Genomic DNA, 23,064 nt, shown 5'->3' on the forward strand with positions numbered 1-23,064 from the left:
CGGCTATAGGGTTAAGCCTCGGACTGACCTGTTGGCAAAGCCACAAACAAGTCCCAGCTTAGAGGGCACAGCCCTCTTAGCATAATTAGGCTTGACCTTATGACCCTCCCTAGATCCTTCCTAGGTAGCTAGTGGGCTGTGGGAGGTGCAGCAAGTGCTGCCAAAACAAGTGAAGCTCACAAGAACATTGTAACTATGGTGACCACTACCTTGTTTACCTCTGGCTATAAAATGAAGGCTCAGCTTGCCTCTGGGTCTCTCTCTGTGGCCTCAGCCAGGCACAGGAGATCACCTAGGCCCAGCTTATTCTCTTTGTCTTTTCTTCATCCTTCGCCACCCTCGCTCAGGCTTGTGGAACCGTTGGCTGAGCTGGCTCGGCACAGGTAACCAGTGCTGAGATTTTAATTATCCCAATTTTAGCAGCAAGAGAACTGAGACTTCAAAATATAAGGGACCTATACTGGTCCTAGTATGCAAGTAATAGAGCCAGGCCATTTCACTCCATATAAGAGTTATGGTTTATAAGCAAACGAGAACCTTCAAGAAGTGTCTTGATGTACATCTTTTCTATTTTGTATCCTCAGAGATTTTATCCTTTCCAAATTTCCTCTCTCCCTGATGTTGATTCCTCATGTCATACTCTTAAGTAACTGTGGCATTTTATGAGAATTGGGTGGTAGATTTTGAGCCTTCCAAATCTGATTGTCATTTTCTATGTCTAACAGGTGGTAAATTATTCAAAATCACAATTAATTAATCAGCAATATGTCTTAACTTCCTTTGCATCCGGTACCAAGCTTTTTGTAAATCTTTGCAAAAATGTAAAATAACCTTCCTCCCACAAGGGATGACAGAGTAGTAGGAATATTAACATTTTCAGATTACTATGAACACATATTTAGTATTTGTATTAGTTGTGCCTCAAAAAAAAAAAAAATCAAGTTCTTAAACCAGCGGTATTCTAAGTCTGTCACCAAAAGAAGCAGTACCTTGAAAACACCTGCTGGAAGAATAATGACTATAATTTTGGTGCCAATTAAAAGTCATAAATAAATTTGCATGATGCCTGAGAGAAGGCTTGGGCTCACTTAGTGAACCTCTGATTAAGATTCAGTGAGTCTGAGCCCAGTAATCTACATTTTAGCAGATTTCCCAGTGACTCTAAAGTAGATTCTGAAACACTTCAGGATAAATACTTATAAGTATTTATAATTTCACTTATAAGTGGAATCTAAAGAAAAAAATAAATGAAAAAAAAATAGAAACAGAATCATAGATACAGAGAATAAACTGATGGTTGCCAGATGGGAGGAGGTTGGGGAGATTGGGTGAAAAAGGTGAAGGGATTAAGAAGTACAAATCAATAATTACAAAATAGTTATGGGGATGTACAATACAGCATAGGAAATACTAGTATAGTCAACATTTGGTAATAATTATGTATGGTGTCAGATGGGTACTAGACTTATTAGGAGGGATCACTCTATAAATCATGTAAATGTCTAACCACTATGCAATACACCTGAAACTAATATAATGTTTAATGCCAACTCGAATTTAAAATTTAAAATAAAATAAGATACTTTAGGAAAGGCTAACCAGATTATGAACAATTTAGAAGTTGCTGAGGAAAATTCTCCAATAACCAATCTTGCTTTGAAGCAGTTGGTTGCCCATCCAAAGAGACAAATCAGTAGCATGGTTTAGCAAAGTAAATAAAGAAAACATAGAAACGTTCATGAGAATCCTAAAGGCCCTGAGTTTTGAGCTGTAGAAGCCTGGTCCACTTACTTTCCCTCCTCTGAGTGTCAGATTCCCTGTCTGTTAAATGTGATGATAATTCCTATTCTAATTTCCTCATAAAGTCATGAAAGTGTTAAGTGATATACTCTACATATACAGGGACACATTACACACATTTATTATTTTTCCCATATGTGTGGGGCCATATGCCACATCTAATTCATTTCACTCCTTTCATACGGTCCAGATGGAATTGCTAGGGTGAGTACCAACATAAACTTTAAATTAGAAGCATTAATTTGGCTTCTGAACAACCTACATGCAACATCAGCCAATGACAACATAGCATATTAACAAATATATCAGATAAGACTGAAACGTTCTCATCCATATCCTCCTTGCCCTAATTTCCTGACCCTGTAGGGACCGGCTCCTACCCTGCCAATGTCAGCATCTCCAGCAACAGCATAATCCCTACCCTCACCCCTATCAAATTCCACACAAGGCAAGTCCTCTTTCAGTGATTACTAGCTAGTTTTTATTTCATTCTATAAATACGATAATTACAATGTGATTTGATAGTATATAATTCTAACTAGGATGAAATTTACAAAGAATAGTGAACGAACATCTAAGACAATGTTGAAAAAGGAAATAATGACTCACCCTACAATTATCAAAACATTTAATAAATCCATAGTAATTTAAACAGGTGGAAATGGTACAGGAACAAACACACAGGTCAGCGGAAGAGAGAACAGAGTGCCCAGAAACAGAAGCAAAACCAGTGTGAGAACTGGGTGTCAGATACAGAAAGCATCACAAGTCACTAGTGGGACTGTTCAATACATGGCATTGGGACCACCTGCTTGCCATATGTGAATAAATACGATTGGAATTTAAAAGATTAAAATACTTACACTCTATCCCCAAATAACATCCCTATATCATAAAGACCTAAATGTGAAAAAAACAACAACACTACAACTACTGGAAAAAATATAGAGACTATATTTACCTTGGTGTAGGGAATAATTTCAAAACCAAAAAGTACAAACCACAAAGGCAACTATGGACAGGTCTGCTTACATGTAAATTGTGTGTAGCGTAAAAAACACCACAAACAAGGTGAACATAAATAGATTAGGAGACTATATTTTCAATGTATGTAACAAGATTAGTATCCAAATTATATAAACAACTTTAACAAATTAGTAAAAGAAGACAACAAGCCCATGTGCAAAGTTGTCGATATATCAACAAATATATCAAACAAGAGGAAATCTAAATGGCTCCAAAATGCCCAATTTTAATATAAACTATTATGCAGAAGTTAAAAAAGCATAAGTCAGATCTAAGCAAATGAACATGGACAGATAAAATAATGTTTATTCAAAAAAGCAAGATAAAGAATAATATGTAGGCCTATGTATGTTATGGATGTATAGAATGTATTAAAATCCTACAACATTGAGGGGAAGGTACATAACAAACACATAATCTTGTTGTCTCTGGGGAGAGGAGAATAGAATTAGAGTAGGGATGATGGTCAAAGGGGATTTGATATATCTGTCTTTTGTTATTAGTTTCACAAATCAACAAAAAAGCTGAAAGCAAACATGACTAAATATTAGCAGTTGTTACTTGTGGGTGGTAGGGATGTAATTGTTGTATTATTCTCTGCACTGCTGTGTCATTTTTAAATTTCACAGAATTTGTAAAAAATTATGGAGACTCCCTAAACACTGACAAAACCGTTGAGCTGCCCACACCACTGATACAAGAGAAGCACTGAGCCAGGTGCCAGACCTGTTACTGAGGAAACAGAGGCCCGCGCAGGAGAGAGCCTCGGACTCTGGGGGTGGGCGAGGGACCACCCATCCTGACTGAAGTGGTCGCTACTGTGGCCAAGAAATATCTGACTGCTCAAGGCCTCCAATGCACAGATATCGTTCTAAAGCCCTGAATTACAACAGAACTCTCTGCTTAATGATGCAGAAAGAAACCCAAGAAGTTGCAATTCATTTTAAATGACCAATCTGAAATTAAGAAAAGCCTAATTTGCAGGATATTTTGAAAGAAAAGTCATGTTCTTACTTTCAAATTATATATATATATATATATATATATATATATATATATAGTAGCTCTTAAGAATTATCTGTTAAGAATATTTGTCAAGCAGAGTTATTTAACTTTTATGATTAGGGAAAACCCATCTATAATTAATCACCATCTATGTACATATAGATACATGATGGTCCTGAAAGCTGTCCTATGGCAGATTTAATGAGCTTTAGAAAACCTTATTCATGGTATTAATTTATTCAACAAATCATTCCATTCCAAGGAAAGGTAAATTTTAGCACAGTCCTGCCTGAATTACTGCAAATCCATTTACATGGAGCTGTCTTATTTGTTTCAGGATACTGATTAGCCTCCATTCACAACTAACTGGCTTTTATGGTTTCTAAGAAACATCAGGAAGTGAGGGTTGCTAAGTGGTCAAAAGTCATTCAGGCCAGGCCAGTGTTGCTCAGTGGTTGAGCATTGACCTATGAACCAGGAGGTCATGGTTTGATTTCCAGTCAGGGCATATGCCCAGATTGTGGGCTCAATCCCCAGTGTGGGGCATATAGGATGTGGCCAATCAATGATTCCCTCATCTCTCTCTTCCTCTCCCTTCCTCCCTGAAATCAATAAAAATATATATATTTTTAAAAAAGTCAATCAGGACGACTGGGGCAGTAGGAGTCACTTACTGTCACTAAGGGTCCAAGCGGTGAGGTCTTCACTCCATTCCCCCTGGGCCTTGGTATTGACTCTGGCTCGAACTATGTACTGCTCCCTGGGGTGCAGATTGTTAAGTAACACAAACGTCAAGTTGCCTGGCACTTTAATATTCTGCTGATCACTATTCATCTGCACAGACCTCCTCTCAACTTCCACATAAAAGTCATCTTCTGAGTTTGGAGATATTGGTTGCCAGGTCAAATTTAGAGTGGTCTGACTTTTCGGTAGGAGACTGAGGCCGCTTGGAGGAGGGAGACCTGGGGGAAAGAAACCACAAAGATCATTATTTTTATATAGGATACAGGTTACCAACAGCCCAAGGGGCAGCTGTACAGAATAACCTTGGCTCCTCGAATAATATACTACAATTTCACAAGCTGCCACATAAACACAAGCTAGCAGCCATGCAATACTATTTTCCTACCAAAATAGAAAACCTTGAAAAAATTCTAATAGTAGATTGGGTAATTGTAATACAGGACTATAACCCATTTGGAGAACAATTTGGGAATATTTTCAAGAGCCCTAGAAATTACACATACTCTGGCCCTATAATAACGACTCCCAGGGATTTACCCTAAAGAAATAATCTAGCCCTGGCCAGGTAGCTCAGTTGGTCAGAGCACCATCCCAATATACCCAATTGATGTCTCTCTCTCTCTCTCTCTCTCTCTCTCTCTCTCTCTCTCTCTCTCTCTCTCTCTCTCTCCCCCCCCCCCCGAAAATCAATAAATTTTAAAAAAGAATCCAAAGGAAGATGAAACCTATGTGCATGAAGATGTTCATTATAACATTATTTATAATAGTAAAATATTAGAAGAAACCTACATGCTCAAAACAGGAAAATGCTTTAATAAATTATGATATATCCATCCAATGGATTAAAGTAGATAATTGGGAAAAGTATGAAAACCCAATAAAAATATTTATAATACATGAGAAAAAAGTCTCACTGTGCCCTAACTGATTTGGCTCAGTGGATAGAGTGTCGGCCTGCGGACTGAAAGGTCCCAGGTTCGATTCCGGTCAAGGGCATGTACCTTGGTTGCAGGCACATCCCCAGTAGGTGGTGTGCAGGAGACAGCTGGTCGATGTTTCTCTCTCATCAATGTTTCTAACTCTCTATCCCTCTCCCTCTCTGTAAAAAATCAATAAAATATATTTTTTAAAAAGTCTATTGCAACTTTGAAAAAGCCATGTCTACAATTGGTGATAGATAGGAAGGAAACTGCTAAGCATGAAAACAGTGGATTTGCCAAGTTTGTGGGTTTGTAGGTATTTCTCTTACCATTTTGAGCAACAGACTTGAAAGCAATTTGGGGATTACTATACTTCCTCTCAGCACGGAGCATTTCAGACATAGCAGCTGTGGTGGCAGGGCCAGGCTAGCCCTGCTCTGATCACATAAAGGCAAGGGCTCCCGGCACATGCTGCCAGCCATAACTACCCACAAGAACCTGGGCCACCAGAGAGGCGAGAGAATGGAAACAACGTGGGTTTTGAAATCAAAGAGACAAGAGCGTGCCACTTTAGTCTTGTGACTTTGGGAAAACTGACAACCTCTCATGTAACCCAAAATGAAAATACCCATCTTCCAGACTCAGGAGGAATAAATGAGAAGATGGATTGAAAATGCTTAGAATGCGCTAGATGCTCCATCATCATGACTTCCTTCTCTCCCTTCCTCCCCACCCCGTTCCTTCTTAAAATGCCTTATCATGTGTCAGTGGAAAGAAGAGGAATCTGTGTGTTTTCAGTTAACAATACTAAACTGATTTTTAAGTTTCCGATATAAATTATTTTCAGAACAGAATAGAGATCCTCTAATTCACGTATTTATTAGTGTCCCGAAGGGGGCAAAAACTGGTTCTCAGGGTGTGATAAAATCTTAGATATTACCATGGTTTATGAAGGGCCACATTACACTACAAACAGATTTACTGTATTAAAATTCATGGCAGGGCCCGGCCGAGGTGGCTCGGTGGTTGAGTGTCAACCTATGAACCAGGAGGTCACAATTCAATTCCCACTCAGGGCACATGCCTGGGTTGCAGGCTCCATCCCCAGTAGGGAGCTTGCAGGAGGTAGCTGATCAATGATTCTCTTTCATCATTGATGTTTCTATCTCTCTCTCCCTCTCTCTTCCTCTCTGAAATCAATAAGGATATATTTTTAAAAAAAAACATTTATGGCAGGGGAGACATTGGGACATAATAGCCATTTTTCCTAAGAACAAAAAATATCTAAAATCTCCTTAGGGGGGCACTAATTAAAAAATTAAAAGTAAAAGGCTGAGAAACACTGCTCTGCTGGTTAGAAGTGAGAGGGAAAGTCTGTTTCCCTTCACTGGGAGAATGGCTCTCACCATCAGCTCTGGCTGCTCTCAGATAGAAAGAAACAGCAAGCAGGGCCTGCAGCTTGCCTGATATCATGCTAACATTCTTACTGGTCCTTTCTCTACAAACTCTGCAAATTGAGAGAGGAGATTACGCCAACTCCTTTTGCTCATCTTGAAAGCTTAAGTTCCAAAATAAGCCCCCCAGAGTGGTTAGACGGACCTACAATCACCAAGCAGACAGAAGCTTGATGTTTGGAGACACCTGCACACCTTCTAAGCCTGTGCCTGGTACAGAGGAGCAACTCGTTAAATGGCCATTTCCCCCTTTTCTTTCCTTCAGGAGCATGGCTTACCCTTCACCCCTCCCTACTTGTCCTCTGTACCACGTGTTCCATCAATCCATCAACACAATCATAAATTGTGCAGCTGCCAGATGAATTAAAAAACAAGCATCAGCAAAATTCAAATGATGGGAACAGAGCCTTCAAAAATTCCCTTCCCACCTACCCTTGAAAACTACTTTGAAATATTCCAAGAAACCTCTGAATCCATCCTGGCTGGAACATATTCCGAAGGCTGAGTCATGTCAACCTGAGGATATGCCAGGGAGCCCTTTGATCACAGAGATCCCTTTGTCATCTAACTTGAAGAGTTTCTGCTGTTATCTTCCTGTGTTCACTGCCTGGTGGGTTCCCAGGAAACCATGTCTTATGTGTGCAATGTTCCTCCAAAGCGCCAGAGGAGCTCTGGAGTCCTGTTTGGCTCTTTCAAGATGCTGCTGGTCAAATGGAAACGAGGTGGGGTGTGTGGAGTCGGGGGGGTCTCTGTGAGGGCTGCACAACCCTGCAAGAGAACTACAAGTTCCTCCTAGTTTCTCACTAAATCACTCTCTATCCTCCTGCCTTTAGCAAATGGACTAAAAGTAGGCAACTTTATCAAATGGGATAAAGAAATGGTGCCTTGGGCTCCTAGGTAAAAACAACAATAATAATTGGAGAAACAAAAACAGTAGATCTGAAAATCCAGTATGGTACTGCATCAGGTACCTCACCATGGGCAAGTTATTAACCGCCCTGAGACTACTTTTCACTGACCAGGAGATAGGCACAGATGGTTCTGCACCGTGACCACTGGAAAAGAGAGCTTTTCAAGGGGTCACTCCAGCATTTCAGAGGAGGACTCCTGGGTAGCAGAAAGCTGGAACCCCAGTTAGCCTCAAGGAAACCTCTCACATTTAAGGGCTTCAATTAACACAACATAAGGCCAACAGGTAGTGATTAACGTTGGTTAATCAAGAAACACTGCACCCTGGTTGAGTAGCTCAGTTGGTTAGAGTGTCCTCCTGATGCACCAAGGTTGTGGGTTTGATCCCCAGTCTGGGCACATACCAGAATCAACCAATGAATGCACAAATAAAGAGAACAATAAATCTCTCCCCCCCCCCCTTCTCTTTCTCTCAACAATAAAGAGAAATATTGCTGCATGAATTACTTATCAGGGGTGGGGAACCTTTTTTCTGTTAACGGCCATTTGGATATTTATAACATCATTCATGAGACATGCACAATTATCAGCTTAAAAATCAGCCCGCTATATTTGGTCAAACATTTAATTATCTCACCCCTAAGGCCTCGGCAGGGCCAGACCCAATGGTTTCTCGGGTCTTACAGCCCCTGGGCCAGACGTTCCCCACCCCTGACTTAGATCGCGTGGCCCCAGGACCAGCACCACTTGCACACTTTCCAGAAGAGCAAACCCTTGAATCGGAAACTCTGGGGTGGGGCCCAGAGATCAGTGTTCGCAAGCTCTAGGGGTGATTCTGATGGGAGTCAGAACCACTGATTTAGAAACACGGAGGTGTAGGCTCTAAGAAACAGCTTCCGGAGGTAAAAGCAGCTGCCCATCGGAAGCAGGACCAGGAGGTGGGGGGTGGGGGGTGGGGGCTGCTGTTCTTTAGATAAAAGCCTTTCATTTTATTTGATGTTTTAACTGTGTGCCTGCATTACTTTGAAAAAATTAAAAATTTTTCTCAAAAGTAAGCAAACTTGATTTCTGAAGCATGTATGTGGCAGGAGCCTGGCCGGGGCCCTGAAGATGGAAACAGGAAACCGTTGGCAGGACTCAGCAGCCAGGGCCCCGCTCAGCTGCTGCTAAGTACATGGCAACTCCAGAGGGAGGTCTCGCCTTCCTGAAGGCTCATCTGCTTCCTTCTGGGCCCCGTGGCTTGCCACCGGCCCCCTCCCCCAGGGGGACAGAGCCGCGAGCAGCCCAAATAAAGGGCCGGTTTGGCTCCGAGTTGCTACCCTTCCTGTCACTTTCCCACCCATTCAAAAGTGAACTCCTTCCACCTCCACCTCCACCCACCCACTCACCCACCACCACCCTTCCTGGTCTTCCTTCCTCCTTCCCCCCCCCCCCTTCCCGGCTGGTGCACAGACGCTGTTCGCTCCGACTGACCGATGGAAGCGGTGGTGAACCGTCGCACGGGTCCAGGGTGGCCTTCCCCGCCCTCTCCGCGCCGGACCAGCTGCACGCAGAGCTCGTATTCTGTCCGAGGTTTCAAAGAGTTGAGTGTAACAATCTCACTTGTCACTGAGGAGAGGGAAAGTGCAGGAAACTTAGGTTGGCGTCCTTTTACGTTCTCTAACCTGGCAGGTTGCGACTGGGATGGGAACTACTGTTTGGCCTCTAAAAGCACAATGTCTTAGTGAAATGGAGAGGCAGTTCCATCTTCAGGGCCTCACCATTCCTAATATAAGGGACACACGGCTTCTCGAAGGAAAACTCCAGGTTGCAGTGTGTACAGTAATAGAGGTATCTCTGCGCCGCGTAATCATTTCTGCTCTAGTCTTTTCCTGTGTAGAGTAAAATTCTAAAATCACACCAATCTTCAACTCTATGGAATACCAATCTGATTTGGGGGAGAAAACCTCAATTTAGAATAACATAAAGAACTTAATTTCGGCTGTTTTTCAGTACAGGCAGTGATGGCAAGCAAGCTTCCGGAGGAGAAATCTCAGGGTTTGCTCAGAATGACGGGCGGTGGCCTGGCCCACACCATTACAAAGGAAGGGTCTGGGGTGCCCAGATCCATTCACAAGTGTGCGGGCTGCTTGCTCCTGAGCGCTGGGCTTTGGCCCGCCTCCTTCTCCACAGACCCTGCGAAGGGAGATCGTGCCTCGCCAGGTGATAAATTTCCAGCCGGTAAGGAAAAAGTGGGCTGTGCCTAAGAGTCCTTAGAAGACCATGTTTTGGATGTCTACTTCTAAAAAGAGACGATGAATTTTTACCACCATGCTTTTAATAAGATCTAGGCATCAGTGCTGGAAATAGCCACCCCACAATTCAGCCTTCCGTTGCTCAGATAGTGAATTTGAGCTGAGTCTACAACAGAACCTGAAGAGTTCAGTACTAATCCCATGACTTTATTCAGCAAACCCAGATCACCTAGGAGCACTAACCCCCGCCCCTCCTTTTCTTCTCCTTTTTTGTAACTTCCTTGCCCTTTCCAGAGGCGCAGGCACCCGTGTGGGGTGGGTGCCGGTGTGGGGTGGGTGCCGGTGGAGGGTGTGTGCCGCCTGCAGCACGACCCCCCCCCCACCCCCCCACCCCACCCCCCCCCCCCGCCAGCTCTCTCTGCAGGATGGCACAATGAAAGCAGCGGCGCCAATAGACAGTGCTCAGCTTCCTTTTCAAAAATGGTGATTATACATCGTCATGCAACGAACAGAACTCTAATGTGTGCTTCAAAAGAAATTTAACAAATTCATTCATTAACAGTGTTTTTATGAACTTTTGACATTTGATCACACTTTGTGGAATTATTTTTTCTTTCAGGGAGTTGGGGGAGGAGCATGTACTTTGTGCCTGCCCCCCCCCCCCCTCCCCTCGCTGCCTTTCAGTCTGCCACAAGGTAAACTTTTCAGGCCCAAATTCCTCTCACAATCGCTGTGCTTTCGGAGCCTGCAGGACAGGGCAAGACTCAAATGAGAACAAGAACAAACAACTTAATATAGCAGCAACAATCACCCTCGAATTTAAGCAGATTCGGTCTCTTTGTCTTTTCAGTAAACCCTGGAATTTCCTGTTATCATATTTATGGCATAAACATGGATCTTTCACCATGACCAACCCAGACAGAGTAACTAAAAACAGGGCTGGAGAGCCAGAGAAGCCTGAAAAAGAAACACGGATATAGACAGTCACTCCCGATGCAGTCTGTTCCGTGTTCCATAGCACACCCCGACTTTCAGAAAGGTGGCCCCGAATTCAGAGGGCCCCACACTCTATCCTGAAAACTCTAAAACTAAACCCTCTGCTACAGCCAGCACCAAGGGGAAGAGGGCTGAGCCAGGAGAGGGGCTTCGGGGTCGGGGGAAGTTTTCCTTCCTGGTACACCTCCAGCGGGAACCTTCCTCTACAAACCTTACCCTGAATATGGCGCCAAGCCTCGTAATGATTGACAGGTTTGTAGAGAAGCTTCTTGACTGTGATTGGTCCATCCCCAAAGTAAGGCTCAGAGCTGATGTTGATGACAGCACAGTTATGTCCGATGTCAATCACGGTGGGGGCATTCAGGGGCTTTGGAAGAACTAAACACAAATTCAGCAATCAGATTCGTTCTTAGATTTGGGGTTTTATCGTTATTCTTAGGTGGGGGAGAGGGGGAGTGCCTTTACATTTCCAACAACACCCTCTCAGAGCTCTCTGCTCAGATGCCATGAAATCAACTGCTCTGTGATCTCCCCACTTAGCTATTGCCTCTTCAACCCCTTATCTACAAAGCGCTTTCTTAAAATATGACGACTCCTCTGCTCAAGACCCTTCAATGGATTCCCATTACATCCAGAATAAAGCCTAAAATGTGGACCATGACCTGCCAGGCCTGGCACGAATGAGTCCCTGCCTCCTCTCCAGCCTCCTCTTCTCCTCACCCAATACCCTCCAGTCCCACTGACCAACATTCAGTTCATCCAACTAACAAAGCAGCAGCAAGCTCCTTTTCGGCTCAGTCTTCGTAGACGTTGACGTCGTTTTCGGAAAGGAATGCTCCACCTCCCACTCTTCTCCAGTTAACTCTTACCCATCATTCAACTCTGACCTCCAAAGTGAGTTCTTCACAAAGGCTATCCTAGGCTTTCACAGAACTTCTACTTTTGCTTCATTATAATTTTCAGGACTTGTTATTCTTGGTGATTTTGTGTGATTATTTGATGTCGATCTTCCCACTAGACCAGTGATGGCGAATCTATGACACACGTGCCAGAGGTGACACGCGAACTCATTTTTTTGGTTGATTTTTCTTTGTTAAATGGCATTTAAATATATAAAATAAATATCAAAACATAAGTCTTTGTTTTACTATGGTTGCAAATATCAAAAAATTTCTATATGTGACACGGCAGCAGAGTTAAGTTAGGGTTTTTCAAAATGCTGCCACACCGAGCTCAAAAGGTTCGCCATCACTGCACTAGACTATGCATCTCTCTCTTTTGTCGGGGGAGGGGTTTCTGAAAACAACATGATCATTGTCTAACAGTTCTGAAGGTCAAAAGTCAGACAGGGGTCTTACGGGGCTAACATCAAGGTGTTAGCAGGACTGTGTTCTTTCTGGAGGCTCTAAAGGATAATGTTTCCTTATTTGTTCCAACTTTTAGAAACTACCTACATTCCTCCTCTCGCGGCCCCTTCCTCCAGCTTCAAAGTCAGCAGGTTGCATCTCTCTGACCCTCCTTCTATCGTAATATATCTTTCTGACTAGAGCCAGGAAAAGTTCTTTGCTTTTAAGGACTCATGTGATTAGAGTGGATCCATCTGGATAACCCAGCATAATCTCCCCATCTCTCAAAGGTCATGTATTCTCAGTGGGGACAATAGCACCCCACCAAGGAGGTGAAAATTCTTGGGATAAACTATTACAATGGCTTGTGGCCTTGTGAAGAGCCACAGTACATAAACAGACAGGCAGTACATCTGTGATGTTAATTAACATTTTATAGTGATGGGCGTAGAGTTTTGGGAAACAATTTCTAAGAGGACTCTGTAATGAATAATGATTTTTTTAAAAAAGTTGTAAAACACTGCAGTAGACTCTAAACAGACCATATAGGTTTGTTCACCAGGTGCTGAATCACTGTTTTTCAACTGAATTTCCAGTGAGTTCTGTAGCTCTGTTAGCCTGACCTTCTTAGAAATGCACAATTGTTGTTTTATTTTCTCCACAAGAGTGTGTATTATATAATGTAGACTCTTTCAGATTTCAGGGGACATTACAATGTTCAATAACTTTATCTCTCAGTCTTAATGTTTTGACTCACCGTCTGTAAAAATGACCTTCAAGTCTTTGCTCAATATCATTTTATCAGGGAATCCTACCCCATTTTAGATGAGTCACCTCTCCGGCCTGGCCCCAGCATTCTTTGGCCCCATTTTGGCTTTAATCTTCTCCATGGCACTTAGCATCTCAGCAAACTAGACATTTTACTTATTTATTTGTTCATTGTTTATATCTCTCTATGGGAATGAAAGCTCCATAATGAGAGGGCTTTCCCTGCCCCCCTTGTATTATTGCTATATTCCCAAGCCTAAAACATGTAGTCCTTTACCAATGCTATTGGCTGACTAAATAAAGACTGAGGAGTAGGTTGCCTAAGGTTAGGATAATAAAGCAGTAAGAAGCCTAATTGAGCAGCATGCCCTGCCGAGGTGGCTATGCCAGTGTTAAGTCCAGTAAGTCAGAATACACATTTTCTTAGATCAGTTTCTGAAGAGAGCACTCTGAAAACAGTGAGTGCTTCCCTTGTATGATCACATAGGACCACCTGTTTGTTTAAATCATCGAAATGCATGTTAATATAGTTATTAGTGTCAGTCTCTTGTAAAAGAGATAACTTTACAAGGGTAAGAAAATTACTCCAAAAGCTTCCTTTTAGTAATTTATCATTTTGCTTTTTGTCTTCTAATCATTCTTACAGATATATACATATTGTAAAGTGCAAAAATCTTAAGTGTATTTAGCTCAAGGACTTTACCTATGTATACACCCTTGTAACCACTACCCAGACTGAGATAGAAAATATTTCCAGCCACCCTCCCCGCCCCCGAAAAGCACCAAGCACCTATGTCCCTTCCCAGCCGATAGGGAACTACCATCCTAACTTCTGTGAGCATAGATTAGTTATGCCTGCTCTTTAACTTTAGGAGAATAGAATCGTAAGCATGTACTTTCTTTTGCCCATTATTATGTCTCATCCATAAGGTGGCAGGATTTCTTTTATTATTGTTTAGTTTTCCACTGTTATGAATGAATTGCATTCCCCCCAAATTCATATGTGGAGGTCTTAAACCCCAGAACCTCAGAATGTAACTGTGTTTAGAGATAAGTCTTTAAGAAGGTAATTAAGAGAAAATGAGGTTATTAGGGTAGTTCCTAATCCAATATGACTATTGTCCTCATAAAAACATGAAATGAGGATGCACACACATGCATAGGGAAGACCACATGGAGGCCAGCTACAAGCCTAAGGGAGAGGCCTCGGAAGGAACCAATTCTGCTGGCACCTGGATCTTGGACTTCCAGGCTCCAGAACTGTGAGAAATAAATTTTTGTCTTTTAAGGCTCCAGTCGGTGGTCCTTTGTTAAAGCAGCCCTAGCAAAGGAATGCACATGAATGCTCCACAACCTACTTATCCCTTCCAACGGTGATGGCATTTGGGTTAATTTCGGTTTGGGGCTATTCTGAATAAAACTGCTTGGAACGTTCTTGCAGATGTCTGTTTTGAACATATGCACACATGTCTTTTAAGCATATACCTTGGAGTAAAATGGCCAGGTGACAGGGTAAGTGTAGGATTAGCTTTAGCATATAGTGCCAGTTTGCCAGAGTCGTCGTACCAATTTGTCCTCTGGTAATAAAGCCTAGTATCTATTTCTACAAATACTCCGGTTAAAGACACTGACAACTTTACCCAACGGCTGTTCCCATTTTATGAAAGTTCATCAACATGGCAGTGAAGAGGCACCAGTGACTTGGAACTAGAGATGCGTCCTTGAACTGACGTCATGTGCTATGTCTCTCATTAAAATAAGATTCGCCTGAATCTTAGCAATGTGGTTTGCTTTTTAAATCATTCTTATTTTTATTTTCCCTGGATAACAAACATGACAAGAAGCTTAAACAATGATATAATTTGCCTTGTTTGTATATTGTTTTCTTTCTTCCAAGAACATGTCTGACGTAGACATTGTTTTGACAATGTGATTACTCCAAGTAAATCAGATTTGGGATTTGTCCAGTAATCAAAAAAATACTGAGAATTCTGAGGTGGTTTACATGGATTCTCTGGGTAGAGAATCCAAATCTATGAGGCTCTGTTTATGGTATTGCTGTGATTGGCCTTTTAACAATAAAAGATTATGTTTACATTCATTTCATTTATAGAAATTACCTCTCGGTTCTCCCAAAGATTCCTAATCAAGTAATGAAGTGAGTCAAATAGAAATCAACCTTCGTCATCTTGCTTCCTCGTCTGTAATTCAAGAGACTCAGAAAGCAAAATGGTGAAGGATTTGGAGTCAGGAAACCCAGATTCAAAGTTAAGGTTCGTTGCTTAGCAGACGTACTACCTTAGACAAGTTAGTTAAATCTCTGAGCCTGGTTCCTGGCTGGTAAAGTGGGGATAACAATATCTAGTGCATAAGTTTCTTATAAAGATTAAATAAGATGAAGCAGGTGGTGAAACAGTTATCTCACTGCCTTTCCAAGAATATATACTAAGAGTGTTGGGTACTTTTGTCTAAATGGACTCATAAGTAACTTCCATATTTAAGGCTCCTTGTTGTATCCATGTATACCAGCCAACCTACCTGGGATTTGCCTTCACTTTATTTCTTCTGTCAAGCTACAAATGTACATACACCCCCATAGATTAATTTGCATTTTGAAAGGCAAATTTGTAGCAGAAGAAATACAACACTGAATATGTGAAAAAAATCATTCATGTTCATTCAGAAGCATAAGTCTCAAAAATTTCCAAGTAATCTTTACAATAATGAGTAGGAAGTCAGAAGTCACAACAATGATGAAGCTTTTGATGAAATATAAACATGACCAGACACTTTGTACCAGACACAATTCCGAGTGTTTTATTTATCTAGTAAACCTTCGCAATAAGCCAGAAATGTAGGTAAACTAAGCTTCATTCACACACACAAAAAGAAGACTGGGAGAGGCTAATTCATTTTCCCAGGTGCACACACACAGTGACTAGATAATAGGGACAAAAATCAATCCCTGGGCTATGTGACCCCGAAGGTCATATACTCAATCCTTCCTTTCCATTTTCCTGCCCATAAAAACAAAACAAAACTGTAAAGACTTAGTATCCTGGGAAAGATCCAAAAAGACATTTTAGCGGTCAGATAACATTCCTATCTGGAAGCAACACCCAGCGAAACATAAACAAAGCTTCAAGGATACAAGCTCTTCCTCTGGACGCGGAGCTTAGCTTACCTTTCACAGAAATGTTGAAAGGCTTTTCCACCATCCCGGCCACGGTGTTCACACTGCAGACCCAGACTCCTGAGTCAGGGGGCAGCAGCCGGTGGATGGTGAAGGTGGCCACTGACAGGTGACCTGTGTGGTTAAAGTCTTTTGGCTGGAAAGGTCGAATACAAAAAAAAAAAAATCAAAGCTTCCAGGGAGGCGTAAACACAAAGGTTCATAACACTGACCCCGTCTCATTGTTTAATAAGAAGTTTTCTAGGAGAGATTAAGAAGTTCAATGCAAGGCTTGTATAATCACTGGCCCATTTCCAACGCTATTGTAGTAGCCCCAAGAGTTTATATTGGATTGACGCCCTCACAGATCCTGCTGGTTGTATTTGTGTGTTTGGGCGTGTGGGGTAAATAGTTACAAGCAAGCGGTCTAATTCCTCTTACACTGCTTCTGGCAACACTCTCTGCTTTCTGGTCCAATACAGAGATGGCAGGGTGAGAGGATACCATGGCTTCCCAAAGGGTGTGAGGGCTGTCAAGTGTGGTCGTGTGGGAAAAGCCAGGGCTCTGAGTCCACATACCGGCTCTGCCACTTGTGCCCAGTTCCTTGGTTACTAAACTTCACCCACCCAGTTCCCACACTGCAGAAAGGGCCAGGTGATGCTCAGTTAGAAGGTTGATCGTCTGGTTGGCCCTCACTAGGTAGTAGTGTTGCTCCCATGACCTTGTGGAAAGGCCAACAAGAGCTGGGAAGCTGTCCGTTGGCTTCTACTACCTAACGGGTTGTTTGCGTGGGATCAGGAGCATCTGGCGTGTGGACATTGGCAATGGCGTGTTCTGGACGCGTACATAGCCACGTCCCTGAGAGGTCACTGCCTTCCTGGTAAGTTGATTTTCAGTCATCTTTGAGAGACATGAAAGATCACTGTTTCTTAAAAAATTAGCTAAGGAAATACACCAACGTCCTGGGGATCATTTGTGACACAGGGAAATTTAGGATGGTGGGAGAGAAAGGGGAAAGGTATGGAAAAAGCAGCTTGGTCCTTTCCAGCAAAGAAGAACAGCTGCCATAGCGCCATAGCCAGTGGTGAGCACCATCAGTGAGGGGAGACAGAAGGGCAGGGAGACCCGAGGAATGCCTCCCGACCTCAGGGGTTCTGTGGATCCTGGCTTCTGAACCGCAGATGTGGGAACAGGTCTGTCCGGAGTCAAAGCTAACAGCATCCTAGCCTGGGGGATGCAAGCCCTAAGTGGAATCCAGCCTTGGGCGGGGTGACTACTACACTGAAAGTATCTAGTGATGTCAGGAGGGCAGATTAAGAATAACTCTAATGCCCTAACTGGTTTGGCTCAGTGGATAGAGCGTCAGCCTGCAGACTGAAAGATCCCAGGTATACGTTGGCTGCGGGCACATCCCCAGTAGGAGGTGTGCAGGAGGCAGCTGATCGATATTTCTCTCTCATCGATGTTTCTAACTCTCTATCCCTCTCCCTTCCTCTCTGTAAAAAATCAATAAAATATTTTTTTAAAAAAGAATAACTCTTACATGGAGCACTGTCCCATCGGGCTTCACCAGGGTCATTTCTTCATTAGCAGGCAGTGGCCAGCCAGACGCTTTGCAGATAGGGTTAAATTTACCACTGTTTACTTCTATGTCATCTGGCAAGTCCTCTATCTTTGGGGTCATCCTTGGCCTGCCTGGATAAGAAAACAGCACTGTGAAATCCAATCTTTAACACAACGGCAATAGTAATAATAAAAGTAGCTTCCATTTAGCAGTTCACATCCAGGAAAGAACTTTCCAAATATTATATTGTTTTCTCATAACATAAAAACTTGTGAGGTGGGTCCTATTGTGGTGCTCACTTTATAGATGATGAGAGGGAGGCTCAGAGCCCAGATTCAAACTCAGATCTTGATGATCCAGAGCCCACACTGTTCACCATAATGCTGGGCTACCTCAGTGCACCAATGATATACCTCCCCTGCCCTTACTTTTCAGCCTCTTTCTTGCTAGTTAAGAGAATTTTTGTAAGAACAAAAACTAGTTCTACCATTCAGCAAACAACCGCATGATTCTGCTGATCAACACCAGGAACATTGGTTTGGATATATGAGAGATGTTTCATTGACTGGGAAGTCTGCAAGTAGCAGATGATTAATAATAGTCAGATTTTGCCCTAGCCAGTTCAGCTCGGTGGATAGAGTGTCAGCCTACAGACCAAAGGGTCATGGATTCGATTCCATTCAAGGGCACGTACCTCGATTGCACGTCCCGGCGCATGCAGGAGGCAACCAATTAATGTGCCTTTCTCTCTATCTTTCCCTCTCTCTCCCTCTCTCTCTAAAAATCAATGGAAAAATATCCTCGGATGAGGATTAAAAAATAAATAAAATAATAGGCAGAGTTATATGCGAGAAGTAAAGCAACATATAACCCTCCCCAGATCAAAGTGTAGTCAACAGCCAAATCAAAAAATGTTGCTTCTAATATTGAAAGAAGAAAATATTCCTCTGGTTAAAACAAAGACATCAGGATTCCCTGCCTAATATCTGCAGAGTAGAGAATGAACAATCCTGAAATATAACAGCTTTATTCTGAACCATAGGATCTTAGAGAACCTTGGACCACTTGTAATTAAATGCGAGACGTGGTTGAGAACAGTTCAACCCATTCTTTACTAGGAGATGGAGGTGCCCAAGAGCAGTCATCACTCATATGCTGCTTCATCTCGGTGGTGGGAGAAGGTGGGGTCATGGTAAACACGTTAATAGTGACATTTTATATTGATATCCTAGTTCTCAGGCCCAGAAAGAAACAGGTGAAGTATGTGGAGCAGGAGACAAAAGGGCCTATGACTACAGAGGTAAGTCCTTGACATATCTGTAGACTTGGAGAGGTTAGAAAGCTCATTAAATTTTTCAGCTTAAGTAGTTCCTTATGTAGGAATTTTAAAAAGTGCTTTGACACTTCTAAACAATTTCTTTCTTTCACTGTCCCTTGCATTTGCTGCCGTTGGATGCAGGTGAAGCTGGATGTACAGGTGCAGGGTGGGAGGGTGTGTGTTAATGAAAGGGGGCTGCTCTCTGGAAGCTGAGGGTCTGGATCTAGGGCTGAGATTTCTCACACTTTTTGCAACATCAGCCTGAGAACAGAAAGGAAGGAGTAAAATAGAAAATTCAACTCCTAAAGCTTCTTAGTTCTCCATTTCAATCCATTCCTCTAGTAGCCCAGAGCATTTCCTTCCCTAGCTAGACCCTCCCAGGTTCCTGCCCTGTAACAACGTCCAAACGCTGGGGACAGAAGGGAAAGTGTAAAGCTGACAAGCTAAAGCCTTTGAGAAAACAACTGTTGGTATTTCCCCCGTATCTGTTCTCAGTGGTAACTATTCAACTTGTGTAAAAGCAGCCATACACCATATCTTGTAAACAAATGGGTGTGGCTGTGGTCCGATAGTTTTCTTTATGACAACAGATGGAGGGGCAATTAAGAAGGAATGAAGTGCCGATATATGCTACAACACAGATAAAACTCAAAAACAGTATGATAAGTGAAAAAGCCAGCCACAAAAGACAATATACTGTATGATCTCACTTATAGTATACCTGGTATAACCAGTCAAGAATAAGCAAATTTGTACAGACAGAAAGTTAATAGTCACCAGGGGTTGGAAGGAGGGAAGAATGAGAGTTACTGCTAACAGGTACAAGATTTCTTCTGGCATGATGGAACTATGCTACACTTAAATTATGGCAATGGTCGCACGACTCCGTAAATATACTAAAAGCCATTGAATAACTTTAAGGGAATAAACTTAAGGTATAAAAATTATATCTCAATAAAGATGTTAAAAAAAATAGTGGAGCAGCTATGGTCTATGGCTCAGTGTTTGCTTACCTCTGTTCCAGGTAATTTCTGAACTAGAATTACTTACCATTTCATTCTGAGGGTAATCTTTTCTATTTTTTATATCTTTTTTAAAAAAAATCCTTTGTCTAAATCCCTCTAAAGTAGTTTTTTCCCTGTTGTGTATATCTAGAGAAAAGGCTGGTCCCAGAGAAGGGAGCAGAAGAGATAGGCAGAGCTGTCAGCTGGCCAGTTATCACTTAATGTGCTATAAAAAGCACATGATTTATTTCTAGAAAAAGAAAAAAAAAAGGATGTGAGCCAGTATAAAGGCCCATTGAAAAGAATGGAAAGAAAGCTTTCCTTTAAAACCTAGGTCCAACTTTTAGATGGAAACAGAAGTGGTTTGAGAATTTTGGGCTTTGGGGGCAAGAATGATTCCAGAAACCTTGGTTCAGGTGTGCTGAACGTTGCTATGACTACAGTGTTACCTTGCTTTACCTTCTTTCTCACACTGGAGCCCTTGGCGTTCTGGAGAGCAGAGGCATCCTTGGAAGCGATCACAGATCTCCCCATTGGTGCACCTGCACCTGAGCTTACAGTCTGGCCCATAATACCCAGGCTGGCATGCTGTAAACAAAGACATCAAAAACCAGTGCTGAAACAGGGGAAGGAAAACATTCAGGCTATAGGTGGCTAGTTTCATTTTCTCTCCAATCAACTCATTTAAAGTAGTATGTGACTTATCTGCATTGTTTATCTGAATTACCAAGAACTTAAGGGGTTAGGAAATTCTGCTTCTATGAGAATTGAACAAGCTCTTACCAGGTCACCCTTCTTATAAATAATAACTATATTTAAAAAAATACCTGAAAGCAATGAAGAGTGGGAGTTGGAACCAGACAGATTCTAAAGGGGAATTAAAATTTGGAAGATGGGAATCAGATGTTTCCCATTTTTAAGCTTTTAGTCTAATGGCTGGGTACAGTCGATACCAAGTAGGGAAACTAAACTCCCAAGAAAACCTGTAGTTTACTGACCTGAAGAACAAGAAGACACAGTCAGGACAACCATGGCCATTGGAAAGTGAGAGGGAAAATCTAGAAAGGGAGAGCAAGAAAGGCAAACTCCCAAATCTTTGGCTGGTCCCTGAACCACACATGTTAAGTGCAGATTCAAAGCTGCCCAGCTAAGAATAGAAGAACTGAACTGAGTTTGAGCTGATGACTAAGAGTCAGAGTTTTCCGTTTGAGTCCTACCAAGTTAATAGTTTGCTAAAATGAAGTCAACACTCCTCAAAGGAATATAGTCTCCACAATGTAACATTTACAGTGTCCAAGATACAAGTCCAAATTACTCAACATAAGAAAAAATAAACAAAGACCAACCTTCATAACTTCATGAGGCCAAATTATCAAAGATGTTAGAAATGGTAGACAAAAATTGTAAAGCAACTGTAATCATTATGCTCAGTGAGATCAAGGAAAATATGCTCACAACAAATGAAACAATGAGAAATCTCAGCATAGACATAGAAACTATAAAAAATAGCCAAAAGAGGATCCAAGATGGCAGCAGACTAGGTGAATGTTACACTCACCTCCTCCCAGGACCAAACTAGAATTACAACAAAAATACAGAACAATCAACCTAAATAACCAACTGAAGACTAGTGAAACAGAAGTCTTCTAACCAAGGATTTTCCGAAGAAGCTACATCAAGACTGGTAGGAAGGGTGGAGACACAAAAAAGGCTGTCCCCCACACCCATGGGCAGTGGCTGAGAGGCTGGAGGGCTACCTCAGCTGCAAAGGTTCTCCCTGAGGAGTGTGGGGTTTCAACTCCATGCCGGGCTCCATAGCCCAGAGCACCAGAGCTGGCAAGAGACACCAACATAAAACCTGGCTGTTAAAATCGGTGGGGATTGTCTTCCAGGGAGCAACAGTGTCCGCTAGAGACCAGGCATCCTCCCAAAGAGCCAACACACAAAATCTCATTCACAGCCACTCACCCTGGGCTCAGGCGGAGGGAGATCAGAGCAGGCTGGAGTTGTGGGAGGAGAGCTGGGGTTTATGGCTCTGGGGAGAACGCCTGGAGGACAACTGCCCGGAACCCTGTGTTGAATAACTCTGCTGCACCACAGACACCATCTGTCTCCTATGGTGGAGTACTCCCCTCCTTATGGCATTAGCCTAGAGCAGTGGTTGGCAAACTCATTAGTTAACAGAGCCAGATATCAACAGTACGATTGAAATGTCTTTTGAGAGGCAAATTTTTTAAACTTAAACTATATAGGTAGGTACATTGTTATTAACTTAATTAGGGTACTCCTAAGGCTTAGGAAGAGCCACCCTGAAGGGGCCAAAGAGCTGCATGTGGCTCGCGAGCCGCAGTTTGCCGACCACGGGCCTAGGGGAATGCGATAACCACACACTTGGGCTCCCTGTCCCCTCACCCTGCAGAGGTCATATCCCAGTAAGGAGTCAGCTGCCTGCACTGGAGTCAGCTGCCTAGGCCAGAGTGTAGAGGTCTGGGCAGACTACGGGGGTGTCAGTGACTGAGTGGTGTGGCTTTGGGGCAGGGCTACTCCCCCCACTTTCCCATGAAACTAACTGGTGCCTCCTCTGATGGGAGATCCTCTAGCCCCGCCCTGTGGACTACAGGTGGCCACACCCTCTCAACTCATGGTAGGCCTTGCCCTGCTGAGGTCTGGACAGAATCTGAGACAGACTGAGTTGTGTGGCTTTGTGGTGGGCATCACTTCTCCCGCCTTCCCCCAACACTGAACAATACCTCCACATCATAGGAAATTAACCAGCCCCATCATCCTGACTCCCAGCCGCCTTG

At 42.7% G+C, this 23,064-nt stretch overlaps 1 protein-coding gene across 2 annotated transcripts in view; it reads right to left on the reverse strand.

Annotated features, from left to right (window-relative positions):
• Positions 1-23,064, reverse strand: part of TEK (TEK receptor tyrosine kinase) — a 111,056-nt gene that overhangs the window by 21,851 nt on the left and 66,141 nt on the right. For both annotated transcript variants that reach the window (XM_059656515.1, XM_059656514.1), the window contains exons 7-12: positions 20,720-20,848; positions 17,918-18,069; positions 16,387-16,531; positions 11,305-11,466; positions 9,332-9,466; positions 4,506-4,793 (exon numbers count right to left, since the gene is read on the reverse strand). In XM_059656515.1, coding sequence (XP_059512498.1) covers positions 4,506-4,793; positions 9,332-9,466; positions 11,305-11,466; positions 16,387-16,531; positions 17,918-18,069; positions 20,720-20,848 — 1,011 coding nt within the window. The remainder of the gene's footprint in view (positions 1-4,505; positions 4,794-9,331; positions 9,467-11,304; positions 11,467-16,386; positions 16,532-17,917; positions 18,070-20,719; positions 20,849-23,064) is intronic.

Source organism: Myotis daubentonii, chromosome 11 (assembly GCF_963259705.1).
Source record: "Myotis daubentonii chromosome 11, mMyoDau2.1, whole genome shotgun sequence".
Lineage (NCBI taxonomy): Eukaryota > Metazoa > Chordata > Mammalia > Chiroptera > Vespertilionidae > Myotis > Myotis daubentonii.